Here is a 22,387-nt window from a genome sequence, read left to right as displayed (position 1 = left end):
TGGCCCGCTGCGGTGACCCAGACAAGGTCCTGAGCCCCCAGTGGGCACCTTCCCCAGGGTGGGGGGTAGGAAGCCCGAGCATGCCCCTGTGACCCACCGAGCCCCCAAGCCCCTTGGCTCCCTGCCTCCGCCCAGGCCCTGTCCCTGAAGGAGTCCGAGAAGACAGCACTGTCGGAGAAGCTGATGGGCACACAGCACAGCCTGGCCACCATCTCCCTGGAGATGGAGCGACAAAAGAGAGATGCTCAGAGCCGGCAGGAGCAGGACCGGGTAGGGCAGCTCTGTGTGAGCGGGAGGCTCAGCCCCCGTCTGCGGGGAAGGGGCATGGCTCAGCCCTGGGGAAGGCTCCTGGCCGTGGGGGAGCTTCAGCCCTTTCTTGGGAGTCCCCATCAAAGGGAGGCGGCATAGCCGAGGGAGAGAGCGGTGCGGGGACCGCACTCACTGGGCATCAGGGGATCAGCGGGTGGCCTGGCCAGGCAGCAGGAGGGGCTGAAGGGGGACAGCTAGCAGGCCCCACTGAAGAGCCAGGTGTGGGGTTCAGTGGCCCCACATCTGAGGAGTCCGCCTGTCCTAGAGCACCGTGAATGCTCTGACATCCGAGCTGCGGGACCTACGGGCCCAGCTGGAGGAGGCTGCAGACACACATGCCCAGGAGGTGAAGAGGCTACAAGAACAGGCCCGAAACCTGGAGAGGCAGCGGGAATCCTCCGCGCGTGAGGTGAGCTGTCCGCCCCCCTCCTCACTAAATGCCATTGGGGGCCTGGCCTGCTAGGGGTCCAGAAAGAAGAGTGTCAGATCTGTCCCTGCATGTGAGAACAAATGGACAGCCAACTCAGAAAGGAAGCAGTAAGCATTTATTGAGTCCTTGTTGTGTACATCTGGGACTCAAGACACTGGGGAGGTCCCTGCCCTCTTGATGTCCCTCCATAGAAAGATCTCGGTGGATGATTATTTCATGCCCTAATACCACCAACTCCAGCATGCCGTGCCCCAAATCAGAACTCCCACGTGTGGTCTGAGTTGCTGAGAGCGAGGGGGTAGGTGCCTGTGGCTGGGGACTCGGATGTGGGCTGGTTTCTGCCAAGTCCCAGCTGGAGTGGGGCCTGTCCCGTGTCCCATGATGACCTGCCACCCTCCCAGGCAGAAGAGCTTCGGACGCAGCTGCGCCTGATGGAGGATGCCCGGGACGGGCTGCGGCGGGAGCTGCTGGAGGCCCAGCGCCAGGTACGGGAGGGTCAGGATGGCCGCGAGGCCCAGCGCCAGGAGGCCAGCGAGCTGCGGCGCAGCCTGAGCGAGGGTGTCCAGGAGCGCGAGGCCCTGCGGCGGACCAACGAGGAGCTGCGGGCGGCAGTGAAGAAGGCTGAGAGTGAACGGATCAGGTGAGGTGACGCGAGGGGACCAGCCCTGAGTCCTTCACCAAGCGCATCCTTCACACTGGATCTTGTCCCTGGAAGCTGACTTCACCCCCAAGATTCTGGAGAAATCACACAGATAGGGAGAGTCTTTGCCCTTGAACCACAGCTGGGCACTTGGGGTGGTTTTAGATGATTTTTCTACCTGAAAAAAGGGGAAAAGTATGGCAGGCAAGGGTGGGTCCAGACTCTGACCCCACCTGCTGGGTCACCCTGGAGACTAGTCCTGACCTTGGAGTCTGAGTCTTGTGGCCTCGGGCCTGGCCCCCAGCCCTACAGGGCTTAGCTCAGGAGGGGCCACGTGGTCACTTAGCATGGGGGGCACCTCTAGGCCAAGAGCTGGCCGGACCCACTGGAGGGATTAGAGGAGCAGGCCTCTGTGTAGAGCCCCACAGCGTACTCTTCTCAGGACCTGTGGCTGCCTCTGACCTCTGTCTCTTCCCCACTCCAGCCTGAAGCTTGCCAACGAGGACAAGGAGCAGAAGCTGGCGCTCCTCACGGAGGCACGGGTGGCTGTGGGCAAGGAGGCCGAGGAGCTGCGGGCTGGGCTGCAGGAGGTGGAGCGCTCCCGGCTGGAGGCCCGCAGGGAGCTGCAGGAGCTCCGGCGGCAGGTACCCTCCCTGGTGCTACACCTCGCTGGGCACTTGCTGCTGGACCAGTAGCACCCCCTTTTATGGAGCATGGTTCCCTCCATGGTCCCCTGCATGGCCCCCAAGGCTTTGAACTATTTAGCAAGTGTTTTCAATTTAAGAACCCCTGAAACTCTGCACGTGTGTGTGTGTGTGTGTGTGTGTGTGTGTGTGTGTGTGTACTTGTACGCAGTTATGTACGTAGTCATTCACCTTTCTCCAAGAAGAGGGTCTGGAGCTCTTGTCCAAGTCTCAGAGGAGTCTGTGAACAAGAAGAGGTGCAGCCCCCATGAGATGGATCACGAGCTGGCAAACATTTTCTATAAAGAGCCCAACAGTAAATATTTGTAGCTTTGCAGGCCATACAGTCTGTCGCAACTCCCCAGCTCTCATTATAGCGAGAAAGCAGCCCCACAGGGTACATAAATGCGTGGGCATGTGTTCCATTAAAACTTTGTTTATGGACACTGAAATTTGAGTTTTATATCATTTTTCACATGGAAGAAATGTTGCTCTTCTTGGATCTTCTTCCAGCCATTTAAAAAGAAACCATTTCCAACTGTTTAAAAATATAAAAACTATCGTTGGCTCAGGCATTCCCAGAAGACTCGCAGAACAGGCGACAGCCCCATTGGGTTCCGAGGCTTTGCCTTGCCCAGAGATATCACAGCCTGAATACCTAATCCTCTTTATCTCCCATCAGTAGACCCGTTTACAAACACTTCAAGTCCCTTCCTGTTGGGTTGAAGTCCTGGGAAACCACAGGAGTCCCTGAAAGGAAGTCACATTTCTGTGCCAGGCTCTTGCTGGGCGCTTTTCGTGCAACAGCATGATGATCTGTGTTCCCCCTTACTCCAGCGCTGTGGGGTAGTTGGCCTTACCCCCCACCTCCTCCCCTGGGGAACTAGGGGCTTAGGACGCACCTTTGCATTCCGCATGTCTGAGATTGACTTCCAGTCTGCGGCTTGTGTGCCGTGTGACTTTGGACAAGTCACTTCTCTGAGCTTCAGTTTTCTCATCTGTTAAATAAGGGTGATGTTAGTACCTGCCCCTATAGACTTGTGTAAAGATGAATGAGCTCATACAATTGAAGTGCTTAGAACAGGGATGGACACCTGGTAAGTACCCCATAAAAGTCAGGCATACCAAAAAAAAAAAAAAAAGTCAGGCATACCCAGAGAGAAAGGTGGCTGGGAAGCTGTGGTTCCTGCCCTATAGTTCCTCTTCCTCTTCTGATGGGGGGTTCACCACTCCCCATGATGAGTGGTTACGATGAGGTGGCCAGTGGGGGTCCTGGTGCCCAGGGCCTGGCATGGCTGGAGCTCAAACAGGTTCCCCGTGGGTTTGAGGTGGTGGTTGGTGTTCGTGTCCCTAGATTAGTGGGTCCTGAGTGCACGTGTGCCCGGGCCGGGCAAGGTATGGGGCAGAACTGAACAGGCCCTCAGCACCTTGGGCTAGAAGGGGCTGTGGATGCTGAGAAGGGTCTGAGGTCCTACCTGTGTCCACTGTCTCCCCCAGATGAAGATGCTGGACAGTGAGAACGCCAGGCTGGGCCGGGAGCTAGTGGAGTTGCAAGGCCGCCTGACGCTGGGCGAGCGGGCAGAGAAGGAGGGCCGGCGGGAGGCCCTGGGCCTCCGACAGAAGCTGCTGAAGGGCGAGGCCAGCATGGAGGCCGTGCGGCAGGAGGTAACCCTGGTGGGCGGGCTGTGTGGATGGGGAGGGTCTCAGGAGACAGCTGGGGTACCCTGTGCTTCCTCTCACCAGCAAGAAGCAGGGGGACTCCAGTGCTGGAGTCATTCTGAGAGATCACTCCCTAGGGCTCGTCCCTGTCCCCCACTCTGTGAGACTCTTCCCCGGGTGTGATAGTAATAACAACTGCAAGAACTGTGTAGCGGGGATGGAGGTGGGGGTGGGGGGGGGTGGGGGTGGGGGTGAGGGGAAGCTCTGTAGGCATAACCGTGTTTGATTCTCCCGGCAGCCTCATGAGGTGGGTATACTTAACCCCCTTTTACACAGAGAATCAGACACTTAGGCTCAGAGAGGTCAAGGGGTCTATCAAGGTGACACAGCCGCTCAGATCTGACTCCAGAGCCTGCTCTCTTTCCATTCTGCTTTTCTGGCTGTTTCACTGTAGTCAATCTACTGTGACCTTGACTAAGTCACTTGACCTCTCCTTGCATCGGAGCATTCATGGGATGGGGGCCCTGCCATAGGTCTTGGCTCCCAGGTCCTCCATAGATGGTGGTTTCTAGTGAAACTGGTGACCACGAGGGGGTGACTTATTCTCTAGACCAGAGGGGTATGTGTGTGACCATGCACTCCATCAGAACGTAATTTTTTAGCACATGCCCCGTTGTGTGATTTATTGATAAATTATGTGCACTGAGAGGCGGTACAACTCAGTAGTTAAAAGAACAGTCTCTGGAGCCGGGGGGCCTGGGTTTGAATCCTGGCTCTCAACTTAGTAGCTATGTGGCCTTGAGTAAGTCATACCATTGCTGTGTGCCTCAGTTTCCTCATCTGTAAAACGGAGATGATTCATAGTGGTAGAGTGGAGTTTTTTTTAAAAGTACTTAGTACCTGGCCCTGATAAGTCCTATCCAAGTAGGTGTTGGTTGTTAGTTTATTGCTAATACGACAGGGCGTTATACACGGAAGAGAGAAAGCAGATTCTAATAGTTCACTCCCACACTCCCGTGGCTGTTCCTGCACATCTTGCCTGGGTGTGGGGACCGCTAAAACTTGGGTCTTGTGCAAGCTGCTTTTGGCGAGGGGCCCCGGGTTGGGTCTGGGAGGTGGGGTGTCGGGTTGCTGGGCGGCCTTGCTGACCCCCACCTCCCCGTGTGGCCCTGCCCCAGCTCCAGGGGGCCCAGAGGAAGCTGCAGGAACAAGAGGGCGAGTTCCGGGCCCGGGAGCGAGGCCTACTGGGCTCCCTGGAGGAGGCGCGCGGTGCGGAGAAGCAGCAGCTGGACCACGCCCGCAGCCTGGAGCTGAAGCTGGAGGTGGCGCGGGCCGAGGCCGCAGAGCTGGGGCTGCGGCTGAGCGCGGCCGAGGGCCGGGGGCAAGGCCTGGAGGCCGAGCTGGCCCGGGTGGAGGCGCAGCGGCGTGCCGCCGAGGTCCAGCTGGGCGGCCTGCGCTCAGCCCTGCGCCGGGGCCTGGGCCTTGGGCGCTCCCCCAGCCCGGCCCCGCTGCCCTCGCCCAGCTCCCCGACCCGGAGCGCACTGGCCGGAGGTGAGCAGAGCAGGGTCCCCATCCCTGGCCGGGCCCCTGCCTAGGTCTGCTCCAGGGGGCTGCACCTCTCCTTTGATGAGGAGTTGAGACCCTGACCCCATGTCACTGCCCTTCCCTCTGGGAAGTCCACCAAGGCTCCTCCCCTCTGCTGATCTGTGCTCCCTTGGTTGCTTCATCTTCAAGGGGGTGATGGTGCTGCTTCTTAATGCCCCTGACTCCGCCCAGGCTTTGAGGCTCCATCTACTATAGTCGGTGCTCACCACTCCTCTCCATCAGCACCCCATCCTCCTCAGTCTCCCACTCCTAGCTTGATACCCCTCCATACTAGCCTTGTGACCCCAATGTCACGGCCAGACAGATACACACCCAGCCTAAGACCCCTTCCAGCTGCTCCTAAGGCCTGGTGGATGACCCCGGGGAAGTCAGCCCTGTGCTTCAGGGGGTGTGAGCACACCTGTCCAGAGCATCCACCTTGACTCACCCTGATATCTTGATTCCTAGGGCCTAGACTAGAACCCGTGGAATCTTAGCACAGCCGGCAATTCAGTATGGGATATTGAGGTGTTCGTTGCCTCTTCAAATCTGCAGATTTAACCCCAGGATCACATTCACTCAGTTATTCAATGTTTATGAAGCACCTACTATGTGCTGGATGCAGTTGGTTGGAGCAGTAAACAAAACTGACTAGCATTTCTGCTCTTACGGAGTTTATAGTGTAGGGATAGGAGTAGCAGACAGTGAAAGTGGTATATAAATGAAATAGAGAACATAAGGGCTGGAAAATAGGTAAGGAAAAAAACGCATCCAGGGGCATTGCTAGTGAGAATATAAAACAGCACCCCTGCTGTAGAAAATACTTGGCAGCTCCTCAAAAGACTTAGAATTACCATGTGCCCCAGCAATTCCACTTCTAGGTATATAACCAAAAGAACTGAAAAAGGGGACTGGAACAGATATGTGTATACTAGTGTCCATAGCAGCATTATTCACGGTAGCCAAAGGGCAGAATCAACCTCTCCACCGACAGATAAATAGATAAGTAAAATATGGTGTATCCATACAGAGCAATGTTACTCAGCTTTAAAAAGCAGTGACATTCTGGGGTACCTGGGTAGCTCAGTCGCTTAAGCTTCAGACTCTTGACTTCAGCTCAGGTCATGATCTCAGGGTCATGAGATCGAGCCCTGTGTCAGAGCCTGCACTGAGCACAGAGTCTGCTTGGGGTTCTCTCTCTCTCCCTCTCTCAGTACCCCCCAACTCACACTCTCAAAAAAAAAAAAAAATACACTGACATCCTGACACACGTTACAACATGGATGAGCCTTGATAACGTTACGCTAAGTGAAAGAAGCCAGTCATAAAAGGACAAGTATAGTATGAGCTAACTTTATATGAAATGCCTACAGATTAGGGGTTCCCAGGGGCTTGGGGGAGGGAAAATGGGGAGCTATTGTTTAGTGAGCGCAGAGTTTCTGTTTGAGGTTGTACATCGTAATTTGCTCGGGGCCGCCAGTGCAAAGTACTGTAAACTGAGTGTTTAAGCAACAGAAATTTGTGTCTCACCGTTCTGGAGGCCAGAAGTCTGAGATCAAGGTGTTGGCAGGGCCACGCTCCCTCTGAAGTCGCTAGGGAAGGATCTGTCCCAGGCCTCTCCTGGCTGCTTGTAGTTCCAAGGCTTGTGGCAGCAGAGCTTTAGCCTTCACATGGCCTTCTTGTGTGTGTGTCCACATTTTCTCCTTTTTTTTTTTTTTTAAGATTATTTATTTGAGAGAGAGAGAAGGAGCAGGGGGAGGGGCAGAGGGAGAAGCAGACTCCCCGCTGAGCGTGGAGCCCAACTTAGGGCTCATTCCCAGGACCCCAAGGTCATGACCTGAGCTGAAATTGAGACTTGGACACTCAACAGACTGAGCCGCCCAGGCGCCCTGCAGTAAAGGCACTTTATAAAGATGCAGCAAGGGCAGGGGCGAGGGCAGGGGTCTTTGTATGGGAGATGGGGAGCCCTGCTGGGGAGGTGGTAGGTAGGATGGGTAGGAGAAGAGACCGTGGACAAGTGGAAGGTCCTGAGTGGCAGGTTCGCTGTCTGGTGAGCAGCAAAGGACAGAGCAGCAGGAGGGCAGGGAGCAAGGTGTGGAGAATGGGAGGAGACGTGGTGACAAAGGATTTGCTTGGGTAATCCTTGCAGGCCCCCGTGAAGATGCTAGCTTCACCCTGTGGAGGTGGGAGCTCCTAGGGGCTGTGGGTAGATGTCCCGCTCAGGGGTCCCATGGGTGCTGATGGGAGCTGATGGGAGCTGGGGGGCAGCTTGGGGGTCACTTGGCCCAGGCTGACCTCCCGCCTGCAGTTCTGATGCTGACCTTCAGGCGCCGCGCTGTCTGCGCACCGCCCCTCCCACCTCTTCAAGCAAAGTTCATTTTTCTGCCGGGAAATAGGGCTACCTGGTTCCACATCTCAGCTTGGGATCTTCCCAGCTTTGAGGCCAACCAAGTCCCCTAATTGCTTTGAGCCCGTCCAGGCTGTGAAGTTGGGACATGGGTCTTTACTTCTCAGACAATCATTATGAAAGTGGAATAGGATGTCAGGAAGCCCAGTGCCTGGCCCATAGGAAGCACTCAGTGCAGGGAGATGTGGAGGTGGCGGTGTCCACCTTTGGCCTAGGCCCTGGGGTTGCAGCCCTCATGGTGCTCCTGGTCTAGGGATGAGCTCACCCCACCCCAGTCTGGGGGCAGGACACCTCTGTGGGACAGGCCTAAAGGAACGGGCCAGGCAAAGAGAACCCATGGAAAGAGAAGGGAACAGCATGCATGAGGGCCCTGGTGCTGGAAGAGGGAATGTTCTAGAATTTGGTACCTGAGTGTGATGTGGAATGGATAGCTTGTAAAAGGTGAGAGGGCTGTTCTAGGGTGAGCAAAAGAGCCTCTGTGTGATGGCAAGGACATTGGGTCTCATTCTGAGGGTTGTGGGGGCTGGGGAAGGGTTCCACAAGAGGGTGAGGGCCCCAGCATGCTGCGGGAAGCTCATGCAAGCCGCTGGGTGTGGCAGGGTGGGTGAAGGTACATGAGGAGCCTGCAGGCCCCATTCAGGCAGGGGAGGCTGGGGCTCCTGCACCCCTAAGCAGGCCTCCTCCCTTAGGAAGCGGCGAAGGGCTCAGGAGCCCCAGCCCCTTGGAACGCAGCCCTGGCTGTGAGCCGCCATCCCCAGGACCCACCACCTCCCCAGCCTCTCCAGACCTGGACCCAGAGGCAGTGCGGGGGGCCCTCCGGGAGTTCCTGCAGGAGCTGCGGAGCACCCAGAGACAGCGGGTGAGGCTGGGTATGAATGGCTGGAGAGGGAACCGGGTGGCCCAGAGGGGTGCCGCGGGTTGTCAGAGCCGAGGTCTTCCTTTTCCCCGGTTGTTGGGGCCTCAGGATGAGCTTCGGGCCCAGATGAGCACCCTGAGTCGCCAGCTGGCTGAGTTGGAGGCTGAGCGGGACAATGCAACGTCACGGGTGAGGCAGCTGCAAAAGGCCGTGGCCGAGAGTGAAGAAGGTGAGTGTGACACCCCCCCCCCGCCCCGGGTCCTTGCTCTGCTCTCTGTGCTTCTAGCAGCGGCAGTGGGACCTGTGGGATTGGCCCGAATGGCTCCTGTGTCCCTGCCCTGGCCACCGTGACCTGAGTTGGAGGCTATCTCCTCTGGGGGACCCTCCCTAATTAGCCCCACTCCACGTGTCCAGACCAACAGGCCCTCAAGGGCCCTGTGGTGGGTGGAGGGCAGGCCGGGCACCCTGGTTCGGGTCTTGAGGCTGCGCCTGGCCAGGCCTGACGGGGCTGGGGTGCTGCAGCCCGGCGTGGTGTGGATGCGCGGCTGAGCGGGGCCCAGGCCCAGCTGGCGCTGCAGGAGGAGAGCGTGCGGCGTAGCGAGCGGGAGCGCCGGGCCGCCCTGGACCAGGTGGCCACCCTGGAGAGGAGCCTGCAGGCCACGGAGAGTGAGCTGCGGGCCAGCCAGGTAGGCGGGAGCCGCGGGCCACGGCGAGGGCAGGGGGTGTCCGCGTGTGCCTCAGCGGCTGCCGTGAGTCCTACTCTGTGCATCTCTGTTGCCGTCTGCCTGGGTGCCACACCCACCAAAGCGACCGCCAGCGTGTGACTGTCCAGAAGCACATTCAGAATCCACCCTCTCGTCCCTCCCTGAGGTCACCAGGCTGTAGAAGGAAAAGCCTGGGCTTGTGAGCCTGATGGGAAAGAGCCCAGGTTCAGTCCTGGGCCTGCTGCTCGTTTTCCTCCTCTGTATGAGGGGAGCACCGCGATTGTCCCCCAGAGACGATGCACGAATGGTCTTAACATGTGTTCAGGGGACCTCAGTTTCCTTGGTCTCTGTGTAGCCGCACAAGCGGTGCTCTGGGGGTTCTCTGTGTGTTTGGGGGACATCTGTGCTTGTGTGTGTGTCTGGGACAGGACACCTTGGCCCTGGTGGTGACAGTCCACCTGGGGGACTGACAGCCTTTCTCACGGCCTCAGATCCCCCGCTTCCTCCCCCCTTCCTCCCTGGCCCTCCAGCATCGCCCCCATAGCCCACCCCCTGCCTCTGGCTCCAGGTCAAGTTTGAGCTGGATTGTTATGTCTGTGGTTCCAGCTCTGGCCTCGGGCCCAGCCGCAGGGGCCGCGGGAGGAGGCCAGGAACAAAGCTGGGCAGGGGCCAGAGTGGGGCTGCCAGACCCAGACATGGCAGTGTTGGGGCTGAGCACGGCGGCAGAGGGGCCAGGCCTGGGGAAGGGTTGTCCTCGATGTAAAGGACGGTGGCGGGAGCGGAGGGGCCCCAGTCTGTCTTCCTGTCCTCTCCCCACTCCTCAAGCTTCCTTTGCTGTCTGACCCCCTGTGAGGAAGAACATCACCCCCCAAAACCAGGTAGAGCCCAGGCTCCCACGCAGCTCAGCTCAGGTCACACAACCAGCTTCTGGACCCGCCTCTGGAGAGAGACGCGACAGCAGGGGAGCCCTGGAATCTGCATTCTGGCCCTCCCCCCACCCCCCAGGGCTCTGTGAACACCTAGTACCCCTGGGCCAGGGCAGTCCCCCCACTATACCGATTATACCGATGTGAAACTGGGCCCCAGAGCAGGAGGAGAGGATCCTGGGTCCCAAAGCCTGTTAGACCCAGCCAAAACCAGAACGTGCTCTGGGATCCTCGGGTCAGCCCATCCTGCGAACACAGCGGCAGTCTGAGGCCTCAGGAGGGTCACAGGCTGGGCACCGGTCACCCAGGGAGTGGTTGGACCGGCCACCTCAAGGCTGAGGGTCCTGAGGGGGGGTGGGGTTGGGGGGTGGCCGGGCAGCGGGGGCCTGATCCCTCTACACCCACAGGAGAAGATCAGCAAGATGAAGGCCAACGAGGGAAGGCTGGAGAACGACAAGCGCCGCCTGAAGGAGGTGCTGGACGCCTCCGAGGGCCGCACCATCAAGCTTGAGCTGCAGCGACGCTCGCTCGAGGGGGAGCTACAGCGCAGCCGCCTGGGCCTGAGTGACCGCGAGGCCCAGGCCCAAGCCCTCCAGGACCGGGTGGCCTCCCTGCAGAGGCAGGTGGGTCCCCAGTACCATCTGCGGGCTCCTCATCTGGAGCCCAGTGCTAAGTGCTTTATGGGGATACGTCATACTCCCAACAACCCTGCGGGGCAAGCAGGGTTTCTTTCACGGACGACAGAGGCTCAGAGGTGATGCCATCACCCAAGATCACATAGCTAATAAGAGACACAGACAAAATTAGAGTTCAGGACTCTAACAGAACCTGTGCTCACAGGAAGCCTGTGGGACAAGTTAGAGATGTAGATTTCACTCATGCCCCTTTTTGCCTTGGCTGCCAGGAAGCTCAGCTTTATTTACTTATTTTTTTAGAGATTTTATTTATTTATTTATTCATGAGAGAGACAGAGACACAGGCAGAGGGAGAAGCAGGCTCCATGCAGGGAGCCTGATGTGGGACTCCATCCCAGGTCTCCAGGATCACGCCCTGGGCCAAAGGCAGGCACTAAACTGCTGAGTCACCCAGGGATCCCCGGAAGCTCAGCTTTAACTAGAATGTTCAGTGGCTCTGCTAGCCCTGCATGGTCAGCCACCAAGGCCAAAAGCAGAACATTTCCAGGTTGTGTGATTACTCTTTCTCCTCTATAGCAGGGAGGAGAGGGGAATGAGGACAGGGAGAAGGCCGTGGGGTCTGAGACAACCAGGTGGGTGGCACTCCCCGTGAGGGTAGTTAACTAGCAGTGGGACAGGGCCCAGGATGCAGTGGGCTGAGTCAGTGGGAGCACATGGGAACGGTGAGCATCAGGGATGAGGTGGGAGGAGCTGGGCTTGGGCTCGACCTCCCTGCTGGAGGCCGTGGCGGGAGCAGAGCCACTTTACCATCCTGCATGTCTCCCTGCCAGGTGGCGGACAGTGAGGTGAAGGCAGGGACCCTGCAGCTGACAGTGGAACGGCTGAGCGGGGCCCTGGTCAAGGTGGAGGAGAGCGAGGGGCTCCTGCGGGACAAGGTGCAGGGCCTCACAGAAGCCCTGGCCCAGAATAGCGCCAGCCTTACCAGCAGCCAGGACAAGAACCTGCACCTGCAGAAGGCCCTCACCGCCTGTGAACATGACCGCCAAGTGCTCCAGGTATGGGGGTTCCGGGGCCTGGCTGGGAGTGAGCTCTGAGAGTTAGCCCCCGAGGGCAGGCCTGGAGGGGCCCTGAGAGGGAGCCAGGCAGCGGGGCCCTCGGGCACCCTAGGGAGCCAGGCAGAGAGGCTTTGAAGGGGGGTGGGCCCAATAAAAGCATCTGCCAATAGGAGACTTGCAGGGGGCAGTAAGAATCAGCCTACTCGTAGAGGCTTAGAGGGACCCAGAGGCAGTGTTGTGGGCAGAGTTGGGGTCGGGGGGGGTCCCCACGTGATGAAGGTCAGTGGGCCAGGCCCACCGTCTTCCTCGCCCTCCAGATAAGGTCTTTGAGCTGTTTTGTGGGCTGTGACCCTGACCCGGAGGTACAGAGTAGAGGGGAGCCTTTGCTCCCTCCTGGCCCCATCAGCCCCTGTCCCCCAGGAACGGCTGGAGGCCGCCCGGCAGGCGTTGTCCGAGGCTCGGAAGCAGAGCAGCTCCCTGGGTGAGCAGGTGCAGACGATGCGGGGCGAGCTGGCGGACCTGGAGCTGCAGCGGGCGGAGGCAGAGGGCCAGCTGCAACAGCTCCAGGAGGTGAGGGTCGGGGGGGGGCCCCTCTGTCCCCAGGACGCTGAGGCCCTCAGGTGGAGTGGGACCTTCCTTACCCAACCTTATCCCAAACCCAGGCCCAGCCTCCCGTGGGGAAGCATGGTCCGTTCATCCCACAGCCCAGTTACAGAGATGGAGAAGCTGAGGCTGGCCTCAGAGGTGATGAGGAGATCACCTCGGAGAGGTGACCTCGGGTGATGATGTCTGGCGTGGGCCTCACAGCCGCCCTGCCAAGCCGAGGCCGGCATCACCGTGGCCACGCTTCAAGGGCGCACTCCGAGGCCCGGCAGCGGCGTTAGGGGCTCCCTGGCTTCTGCAGGTGCTGCGGCAGCGCCAGGAGGGTGAGACTGCGGCCCTGCACACGGTCCAGAAGCTGCGGGACGAGCGGCGGCTGCTGCAGGAGCGCCTGGACAGCCTGCAGGGTGCCCTTGCCCAGCGGGAGGCCGAGAAGCGGGAGGTGGAGCGGTCAGCGCTGCGGCTGGAGAAGGACCGGGTGGCCCTCAAGAGGATGCTGGACAAGGTGGGCTGCGCCTCGGGGCCCTCCCCTCCCTTCCTCTGGGTCCTAGCCCTGCTCTCGGCCCTGTGTCTGCAGGGTCTGGGGGCCTCGGGTGTCCCCGGTCCCTGGTCTTGCCGCCTCAAAGCTGCCACCCCTCTCTGAGCCCTCTCTGAGCCCCCCCTGCTTCGGGCACCCTGATGCCCTCCTGCTGTCCCCGCCCAGGTGGAGCGGGAGAAGCTTCGCAGCCACGAGGACACAGTGCGGCTGAATGCGGAGAGGGGCCGCCTGGACCGCACGCTCACAGGGGCCGAGCTGGAGCTGGCTGAGGCCCAGAGGCAGATCCAGCTGCTGGAGGTCCAGCCCCTGGCCACCCTCTTTCTCCCTAGCCCCGGACCCCACCCCCCGCCCCCGCCCTCGGCCTGAGTGCTCAGCAGCCCAGGGTCCTCAGCCTTCATAACCCACAAGTCGGACCCTTGGAGGGGGCAGCCCAGAGCCAGGTCCCAGAGGGAGGGGTCCTCCCCAGCGTGGAGCGAAGATGCCCCTTAGCATGTGAGCCTGTGTGGGTGTGTGTGTGGACATGTAGCAGCGTGAGTGTGCCGGGGAGTATTCTTGTGCATGTGGCATGAATCTTGTACATGGATGTGGCAAACCTAAGTATTAGGAATATGTTTTATGTGTGTGTCTCTCTGTACAGATGTCTTCATATATGTAGGTGTGTGTAGTGTTGGGCTTTTGCACATACGCATGTATCCGTGTGAACACGGTAAGTATTGACACGCTGGCTTTTGTGCCTGTGTGTGTGTGGGCCGGTCTCTGTTGGACTGTATCCCTGTGGGTGTGTGTGCATGTGTGTGCATGCGTGTGCATGCCTGTCAGTGGGGCTCACTAGGTCCCCCGACCCAGGATCCACAGACCAGGTGGGCCAGGAACAAGGGAGACAGACAGGGATCTCTGCTGCACCTACTGCCTGCACGGACTTTGTCTTGAGGGGCCTTGAGGCTCCTGGGAGGTGCCTGACATCCCCTTGCACACACGTGCCTGCACACACACGTAGGGCCGACCCCTGACAAGCCGCCCCTCCTGCAGGCCCAGGTGGTGGCACTGGAGCAGGACCAGAGCCCAGGCCGGCTGGAGGCGGACGAGCAGCGGCAGCTGGAGCTGCAGCAGGAGGTGGAGCGCCTGCGCAGTGCCCAGGTGCGGACGGAGCGCACCCTGGAGGCGCGGGAGCGGGCCCACCAGCAGCGGGTGCGCGGGCTGGAGGAGCAGGTACTCGGCCGGGCTGCGCTCGGGCCCCTCCCCAGGACGCAGCAGAAGCAGAAGGACGTTCCCTCAGGAAGCCGGGCCGGGGTGGAAGTGTGTGGGGTCGGGGGGGCGGGCACAGAGGGCCAGCCTCGAGCCCTGGTAGGAGCCCTCAGTGGCACCCATGACCCAAGCGGCCCGGTGCACCCACGCTCGTGTCGGTTGTGGCCTAATGCTGGGGCTCCGGTGTTGTCACTGGGACTCAGTCCCCTTGGCGTGGCTCTGCTGTCCTCGTGGCTGTCCCCTGAGCACTGCAGGTGGCCTGAGCGGGCCCCAGCCTGGGTTATCCTAGAGGAAAGGGGGCCTTTTTCCTGGGAGCGACAGCACGGGCTGGGGAGGACCCGTACTGGCCAGCGTGGATCCCACTCCCCTTCCCACCCGTCCCTGACCTGACCTGTGCACGGGTAGGCCAGCCCTGGGTCACGGGTCCCCCGTCGGACTAGCAGCAGGCCTAACGATGAGTGTGGGGACCGGGGGCCCCCTGAAGAGATGGGAGGAATGGCCAGAAGATGGCCAGCTGCCCCGTGGGACGCACGGGAGGGGAAGGAAGCACCCTGGTGCTTCATGAAGTCCGTTTTTTCCTGGGACAGGCAGGATGGGGTCCCTTCTGGGGCCCCAGCAGCAGCCACCCCCCTTCTCTGACACCAGGCTGGGGGCCTGGGCCGTGGGTCCACCTCCTCTCTCTCCTCCAGGTGTCCACACTGAAGGGGCAGTTGCACCAGGAGCTCCGGAGGACCTCAGCGTCCTTCCCCCCTGCGTCCAGCCCCGCGGGGCAGTGAGCCCCTTCCTCGCTGGCATCCTGGAGACGGCTGCGGCCCGGGCAGGACGGCAGCCCCCTCTCACTCGGCCCGCCCAGGCCCTGGCCTGTCCTGGCCACCGGAGCTCGGCCACCGGAGCTTGGCCGGGGGCGGGGAGGGGCCGGGTGGCAGGGCCGAGGGCCGGGGACTCCAGCAGCAGCTTCTCGCGTCATCCGTGGGCCCCGCTTCGGTCTGGTCCCTCCCGGGGATGAGCCTCCCGAGTGGCTGAGCCGAAGCCGGGGGTCTCCTGGACCCCCCTGCCTCTGGTTGGCCTGGAGCATGGGCTCCCGGGAAGGCGGGGGAGCCTGGGAGGCAGAGACCCAGGCCCGCCCCTGGCTTTCCAGAGCTCTCTCCGCCTTAGTCCAGCGTGTTTGTCAGGAAATTCCTCAGAGTCCAGAGTCCTTGTATTTTTATACCTTTTTACAGTGTTAACTGTTCAGAACGGTTGTGTTTTTTGTAGCAAGGAGACCTCATTTTCTAAAAACGGTTTGTAGAGACGTGTCCTGCTACTTGGGTACTCCTGTACTCCTGCGCCTGAGAGATGCGGCGGCAGCGAGACAGCAGGGCCTGGGCCAGGAGGGACGGGGCGGGCGGCCGGGGGCGCGCAGGGGGAGGGGGCGGCTCATGGAGGGCCCTGGCATTCCCAGCCTCCCGGGATGTCGGCACAGGGAGGTCCCTGGGTAACAGATGGGACTGTGACCCGAACTGCTCAGGATCAGGACCGCAGAGGCAAGACCACAGGTCACCTGAGCGGTCCCTTCTCCCCAGGGGGCCAGGCAGCCTCTGGGTGAGGACAGGTGGTAGTGGGAGGCCGCTGGCCACCGCTCTGGCTCCTGCCCGAAAAATGACCGAATCTTTTGTAAAAACCATTTTAATTTTGTATAAAACAAGGGTGGTCTATGCCCGGGAGCTGTACGAAGTCCTAGTGGACCAGCTGGGGTGTGAGGGGCACAGCCTACCTGGAGGGGCTGGGGGCAGGGGGACGGAGAAGGCACATCAGAGGCCCGGATGCCCCTCATCGGGGGGTGAGCCCTGGGCAGTGGGGAGCCCCCCTTGGGCCCCGCGGTGGCCGCAGGCTGGGAGAGGGGCCGAGACCAACCCCGCGGGGCCGTAGTCCACTAACTTCTTACAGAATAAAAGGAATGTCAGGCTGGGGAGAAAAGCACCAGGTCAGGCAGGGCCTGAGGGCCCCGGATCCGAGAAAGGCCCAGGGCTTGGGGTGCCAGCTCCGCCCTAGCAGCCCCCGCAGCTCCTGGCACAGGAGGCCGCCACAGACTGGCACAGGCCGCTGCTGGCCATCACGCCACATTTGGAGAACTTGTCCCGACACAGGTCAGCTGTGGTGGGGGCAAGGAGTGGGGTCAGGGTGGGGGAGGTGATGGAGAATCAGCCCCCTTCTTAGCCCTGAGACTGGGAATGTCCTGAGGCTAAGCGGCCAGGAGGGAGGGCAGGACCAGGTGGGCAGGGGAAGGGATGCTGAGGGGTAGGGAGCGGGGAGGGGTCTCGGGGTGCAGGCCCTCCTACCTCGGAGGAGCTCCTCGTGAGCACAGACTGTGCGGACACAGATCTCCTTGTTTACCACGTACACGCGGCGGAGACTGGGGGTGCAGAGGGGATGGTGGTGTCACCCCAACCTTACCCAGCCCCGCAGGGGGAGCCCACGCATCCCGCCCCCTACATCTGGGCTCAACCAGGGTAGGGTTCCACTTCAGGATTCCCGCGTCCCTAAAGCCCACCTGGGCTGGCTGCTGCCCTGCACCCCGTCCCCCGCCCCACCCCTGCTCACCTGTAGAAGCAGACCTCATTGAGACACTGCTTGCAGGGCTTGTGGATGGAGTAGAGGCGGGTGCAGGGGTACTGCTCCTCGCGGCAGTCTGTGTGACAGGCGGGATCAGATGTGGGGCTGGCGGGTGGCACCCAGGTCTCCCACCGACTTGTTGGCCCTCCCGAGCTGCCCGCTTTTACACGGTATATACGTGCACGGGCTCGCAACCGCACTCGGAAGCACATATTGGTAACTGATGGCAACCCACTGCCACCCCTGCCACGCGGGCACGTGCAGGGCTGGGCACGCTCACCAGAGCACCCCCGAGCACTGAGCTCGGTGAGAGCAGCCCTCAGTCTGGCTCTCGGGCTCCTGGGGCAGCTCTGTTGGCCTGGGCTGCTGTTCCCCTTTGTGTCACCTGCCGCGGGCACCACCCAGTCCTGCTGGCTGGCAGGCAGGAAGCCCCAGCATCTCCCTTCCCCTTCCCAGTGTCTGGGGGTAGAGGGCCCTTCCTGAGCCCATAGCCAAGCCCAGGAGGAGGGGGTCCCCCAGAGCTGCCTGGGGGGCCATGGGGTTGCTGGCCTAAAGCAGGGGCAGGTCTGCAAGCCCCTGACCCTACAGCCACCCAGCAAAAACAAAAGGCCCGGCTGTCTCCGTCCCAAGAGGGCCGCACCCAAGCGACCCCGATTTCTGGGCCCGTGCCCCCGTTTTCTCCAGCTGTCGGGGGAGCTCTTACCCAGAGGCCCAGGCTCCGTGGGCTCTGTCTCCACGCTTCCAGGCGCTGGTGTTGGGAGAGGGGCAGGCAGAGATCACTGAGAGGGGTCCGTTCCGGGCACCTGTCCCGCCCTGGTGGGGCCCCGCTCCCGGGGTGGACAGGAGCCGGCTGCCTACCTACGGTGGGGGCTGGGATGACTTCCTGTGGGACTTGCTGCTGGGACTGGAACTGGAACTGCTCCGCGGGGGGCCGAGGAGTCACCTCTGAGACGGGACGATAGGGGGTCCACTCCGTCCTCTCCACCCCAGCCCCCAGCTGCCCACCTCCCGCCCCAGCCCTTTACCTTGATAATCATAGTAGTCCGGGTTGTCTGCGAACAAAGACGGATACGGAGCCGTCGGGGGGCAGGCGAGCTCTCGGTCCCGGGGGCCCAGGAGGTCGGGGCGAAGCCCAGGACCACCGCCCCCTCTGACTCCCGCTGCCCTAACCCCCGGGCCCCTGCTGGTCATGCACACGGGGGGCCAGGCCTTGACGTGGCAGGGGCGTGGGGAGACCTGCGCAGGGCGAGGCCCTTACCTATCTGGTCACTGTAGTGGGTGTACTGGACGTGGTCCGGGAACGGAGGCAGTGGGTCGAGGTCGTATTGGCCCTGAGCTAGCAGGCCAGCTGTGAGGAGGCAAAGCATGACGGGGTGCCCTGTGGGGGCCCCGGGGCACTTCTGGGGAGGAGACGCAGAGGTCCCAAGGGCCACCCGCGAGACCCGGAGATTCTACAACCAGAGTCTCAAATCCAAGGGGCCCGAACTCCTTCCTCGACGGTAAAGGCCCTCACATTCCCTGCATCTGTGTCACCCTGCTGACCTTTGCTGGCCTGTCCCCCCCGTGCTAGTGTCCTGGCTATTCCTGGAACTCAGCACACTCCTGTCTGCCCCAGGGCCTTTGCCCTCAACTTTCCCTAGGCCCGTAATGTTCGTTAACTTCCTTCACGTCTCAACTAAAAAGTCAGTCCCGCCAAGAGGCCCTCCCTCCCTGGCCCAACCACCCTCTCCACCTCCTCCCTCGTTTCTTTCCATCCTAGAGAGACACGCTGACGCTGACGTTTATCACATGCACCTGATGTAGCAGCCTGAGGGCAGGGATGTAGCAGCGGGGGGCTGGCCCAGGGCCTGGCACATAGTAGGAGCACGGCAAGTAGCTGTCACATGACACGTTAGACCCCGCCGGCCCTTCACCCCCATGGGCAACTCCTCATTTGACCGAGAGGGATCAGGCCCTGGTCAAGGTTGTGTAGGGTGGCTGGTTCCCAACCGGGTCGAGGACCCAGACCTACAGACTCCCTGCCCTGTGCCTCTCCCTCCTACACTTGGGCTCCCGGCAGGGAGGAAGAGCAGGGGCTCCCAGTGCCCGGGCGTGCACCCACTCTCCAGAGCCCCGCCCTGGCTGCTGCTGCTGCTGCTGCTGCTGCAGAGGCCTGGGGTCAGGGGCTGGGAGGGGTTGGCCAGGCCAGTCTGTGGCCCAGGAACCCGGGGAGCTGAGCTCTGGCCCCAGGGCACAATAAAGGTTGGGCCCAGCTGCCCTCCGGCCACACCCGGGAGCCCCCCAGGCAGGAACAGGAGCCACTCACCAGGCAGGAACAGCAGGAAGAGGTAGGCAGCTCTCATGGCTCCGGGGTGAGGCCGTCTGGGCTGGTGTCAGGACAGCTGGAGGAAGAGGAGGGGCAAGCTGCGGCTCCGGTGGGGACGCCGAGCCCACCTCTGCTCCCCCCCATCCAGCCCAGAGAAGGAGGCCCCGGAATAGAAGCCAGGGGGCCGGCGGGGCGCGGCAGGGGCTACTTCGGAGGGACATCTGCTGTCCCCCGTGGCCCAGCGGGCGTTCGGGTCCCGCGGAATAAGGCCTCCAGCCTTGCAAACGGACAGAACTCAGCCTGCCCTTCTCACCAAGGGGGTGTTTCTGGCTCCCCACTAGCCTTGACTCTGCTCCCCTCGCCCACAGCCAGGCCCTCCTGAAGCAGCGCCTCCTGGGGTGTCATGCACTGACCGCATGGACCCCTGACCCAGGCCCATCCTCAGGACCCTGCTCTGCCACCATCGCTGCTGCCTTGCGGCTGCCAAACCCACCACCTGTTCCCAATTAGCCCCCGGGCCCTGAGTGTCTTGCTCTGCAGGAAACCGCATGCATGCATGGGCCCCGGGGCCCGAAGGGCAGCCAGGCCTGGGCAGGGCTCCCACCCCCAGAAGATTCCTCTCCTGCCAGGCCTCCGGGCTCCTAAGACCTGGCTGTCTCCATCGCAGACTCACGAGACTAAGGTCTATTTGTCTGGAGCAGCAGGAAACACTTAGGGTGGAGTCTGAGGAGAGCTGCTCTGGATCCTAGAAGGGCAGCGCTGGAGGGACCGTGATGTCACCCGGCCCGGGGCTCCTGAGCCCCCCAACTCTGCCTGACAAGCGCTGTGCGGGTCATTCTGCGGGGAGGGCCCAGTGGTCCGCAGCCTTCACCAGGCTCCCGAAGTCCAAGAACTGCCGTCTTTGGCCGCGCAGTGGGCTTGGCAGGCTCTGCGGGTCCCCGTGCACAGTCCCAGCTCAGTGGGAGGCAGTCTCAAGACTGTCATCCTTTGCCGGGAGTCCGGGCGAGTGTCCAGGGCTCAGCCGTCCAGGAGGGCCCCTCCCACCGCGGCGACGGGAGCTCCTGCGCCCAGCTAGGCAGCGAACCCAGACCCAACCGCCCAACTGCCCGCTGCTGCTGCCGCCGTCTAGGGGGAAGGCGAAGGGACGTGGGCCTGTGGGCATCCGTCCCTCTCCCTCTCCCTCCCAGTCCACAGCCTTCGGGGTCCCAGCCTGGCTCCTCCACTCACCACCTCCCTTCCTTACTGAGGTGGGTGGGGTGGGGTGGGGATGAGCCCCATGACTCAAGCTGCCCCAGAGGCAGGGGACATCTGGTTCCCCACATTCTGAAAACCCTTGGCCTTCTCCTGGCAGGAGGGACGGAAAGACCCGGAGCTCTTTCCTTGCAACTCCCCACAAAGCCTCCCTATCCTGTCCTCGTCCTCGTCCCCCGGGGCTGGTGGCAGCCAGGCCAGCTGGACCTGTCATCACTCTGGAGCAGGCCCTGAGTTGGGGCCTAAGGGGCCTTAAGACGTGGGGCGGAGCCGTGTGCCCCCCAAGCCCCTCCTAGGCCTCCCGGCCCCCTGCCTGGCGTCTTCCTCCCCCAGGAGGTCTGGCACCCAGGCCCGGGCCCACCGGGAGAGCGGCCCCAGGGCAGGAGTGCGGGAGTCAGGACCGGGAGCCGCGGGGGTCACGTCTCCGAGGCCGTCTAGAGTCGGATTTGGCGGCGCCTCCCCTGCCTGCCCCCACCGCAGGCGATGCAGGGATGGGGCAGGGGCGAGCGGGGCCTAGGAGCGCAGGCTGCCCGGGGAGGCCGGCGGGGGGCGGGGGGGGCAGATGTGGGCGCGCGGCTGGGAGCCATCAGCCGGCTCGCTCGGCTCCCCGCGCCCTCCCGCGCCCTCCCGCGCCCTCCCGGTCCCGGGGTCCCTTTGTCTCCGCTCGGGCCGCCGCCCCGCCGCCCCCTCCTCTGGCTCCCCCAAACTCGGGCCCCTCCAACGACCCCCGGCCCCCCAGGTGCCCCCCAGCATCTGCTCGCACGGCCCGGGGTCAGGAGGGTCCCCGCCCGGGCCGCGGAGCCCGCACCCCCCCCCCCGCCCCCGGGCCCCCCGCCCCCGCCCCCGGCCCCCCGCACCCGCACCCCGCCACCCCGCACCGGGCCCGCACCCCGCACCGCGCACCCCGCACCGCGCACCCCGCACCCGGCCCGCGCCTACCTGGTCGGGTCCCTGCGCCGCCCGCCGAGTGCGCCCGCGCCGAGCCCCCCTCCGGGCCCCCGACGGGCCGGCGCCCGCCCTCAGCCCCGGAGCCGCTGGGTCCTAACGCGCGCCCCGCCCGCCGCCGCCGCCGCCGCCGCCGGGGAGGCCCTGGGGGAGGCCCTGGGGGAGGCGCCCCGGCCCCGCCCCTCGCGCGGACCGCGGGCCCCACAACGCCCGGCCGCCCCCGCCGCGTCTGGGCTGCTGTCTGCGGGGGGTGGGTTGTGCAGGACGCGCCGCCCCATTGCGCGGAGGAGAAGACCGAGGCTCCTAAGGGGCCCGCTCAGCTCTGTCCCCTCTGGCCCCCACAGCCTCCCTCCCCGGCCAGCTCCAGGGGGGGGCCTGGCTTCCAGAACCAGCACTGCCCTCAGCCCCTGGACCACAGGCCCCCAATATGTCCCAAGGGCAGCAAGGCCTGCAGCAGGACGCGCGTCCAGGAGGCCACCCTGGGCAAGGGCGCCGCCGTCCATGGCTCAGGCCACCTCCCTCCCTCGCTCGCCGCCCTGCGTCCAGCCCAGCACCCAGCCACCAATCCTGCTTCCAGATGTTTCTGGAGCCCATGCAGCCCCCTCTGCGGTGTAAGCCACGTGAGCTCCCGCCCGGCCTGTGTAATGGCCCCTCACAGGCCCTTCCCCATGGGCCCTGCCCTCCTGGGCCCACCTCGGCCACTGGCCCCTTCCTCCATAAGGCCTTTTGCTGGGTTCCCAGGGGAAGGAAGCTAAGGCTGCCCGTGCCCCCCCACCCTGCCCCCCAGGACCCTGCCCTTCATCTGGGTCTGGCTCGGGGCTCCCCGCAGCCCAAGGGCCTTTGGGCACTCTCACTGAACCCCTTCCTCCGACGGGCGCCTAGCTGCTCCTTCCTGCTGGCCCCCTTGGGGGGCCCCCCTCCTTGGGGTTAAAGACCAAGCCTCCCTCCTCCCCTTTCTCCCAGCGCCCCAGGCCCTTCTGCTCCGCTGCTCACAGCTGTCCTGTTGGCCTGCGTGTGCGACCA

General features: G+C 62.7%; 2 protein-coding genes across 10 annotated transcripts in view; one reads left to right on the top strand and one right to left on the bottom strand.

Annotated features, from left to right (window-relative positions):
* Positions 1-15,549, top strand: part of CROCC (ciliary rootlet coiled-coil, rootletin) — a 40,777-nt gene extending 25,228 nt beyond the window's left edge. For 2 of the 5 annotated variants that reach the window (XM_041765929.1, XM_041765928.1), the window contains exons 22-37: positions 136-270; positions 575-718; positions 1,141-1,379; positions 1,864-2,023; positions 3,560-3,727; positions 4,900-5,272; positions 8,402-8,571; positions 8,677-8,797; positions 9,091-9,254; positions 10,606-10,821; positions 11,664-11,888; positions 12,309-12,458; positions 12,793-12,993; positions 13,192-13,323; positions 14,056-14,235; positions 14,961-15,549. In XM_041765929.1, the coding sequence (XP_041621863.1) occupies positions 136-270; positions 575-718; positions 1,141-1,379; positions 1,864-2,023; positions 3,560-3,727; positions 4,900-5,272; positions 8,402-8,571; positions 8,677-8,797; positions 9,091-9,254; positions 10,606-10,821; positions 11,664-11,888; positions 12,309-12,458; positions 12,793-12,993; positions 13,192-13,323; positions 14,056-14,235; positions 14,961-15,047 (2,865 nt within the window). In that variant the 3' untranslated portion in view covers positions 15,048-15,549. The remainder of the gene's footprint in view (positions 1-135; positions 271-574; positions 719-1,140; positions 1,380-1,863; positions 2,024-3,559; positions 3,728-4,899; positions 5,273-8,401; positions 8,572-8,676; positions 8,798-9,090; positions 9,255-10,605; positions 10,822-11,663; positions 11,889-12,308; positions 12,459-12,792; positions 12,994-13,191; positions 13,324-14,055; positions 14,236-14,960) is intronic. The other 3 variants (XM_041765930.1, XM_041765932.1, XM_041765931.1) reach the window with 3 other exon arrangements.
* A 371-nt stretch (positions 15,550-15,920) lies between these two features.
* MFAP2 (microfibril associated protein 2) lies at positions 15,921-21,438 on the bottom strand. Of its 5 annotated transcripts, none has more exons than XM_041765939.1 (9): positions 21,359-21,438; positions 19,169-19,244; positions 18,122-18,211; positions 17,889-17,915; positions 17,722-17,808; positions 17,567-17,611; positions 16,852-16,939; positions 16,590-16,663; positions 15,921-16,402 (listed from the first exon to the last, which is right to left on the bottom strand). In XM_041765939.1, the coding sequence occupies exons 2-9, from the start codon at positions 19,203-19,205 to the stop codon at positions 16,299-16,301; spliced, it is 552 nt and encodes a 183-aa protein (XP_041621873.1). In that variant the 5' UTR covers positions 19,206-19,244; positions 21,359-21,438; the 3' UTR covers positions 15,921-16,298. The 5 variants fall into 5 exon arrangements, with proteins under 5 accessions (XP_041621873.1, XP_041621871.1, XP_041621872.1 ...); XM_041765937.1 differs by having other exon boundaries at positions 18,122-18,241; positions 21,359-21,423; XM_041765938.1 differs by lacking the exon at positions 21,359-21,438 and adding an exon at positions 19,842-21,262 and having other exon boundaries at positions 18,122-18,241.
* Positions 21,439-22,387: the final 949 nt, after the last annotated feature.

The sequence above is a fragment of the Vulpes lagopus genome, chromosome 8 (genome assembly GCF_018345385.1).
Source record: "Vulpes lagopus strain Blue_001 chromosome 8, ASM1834538v1, whole genome shotgun sequence".
Taxonomy (NCBI): Eukaryota; Metazoa; Chordata; class Mammalia; order Carnivora; family Canidae; genus Vulpes; species Vulpes lagopus.
The sequence above is the reverse complement of the archived record's forward strand: the minus strand, read 5'-3'. Positions and strand labels throughout refer to the sequence as shown.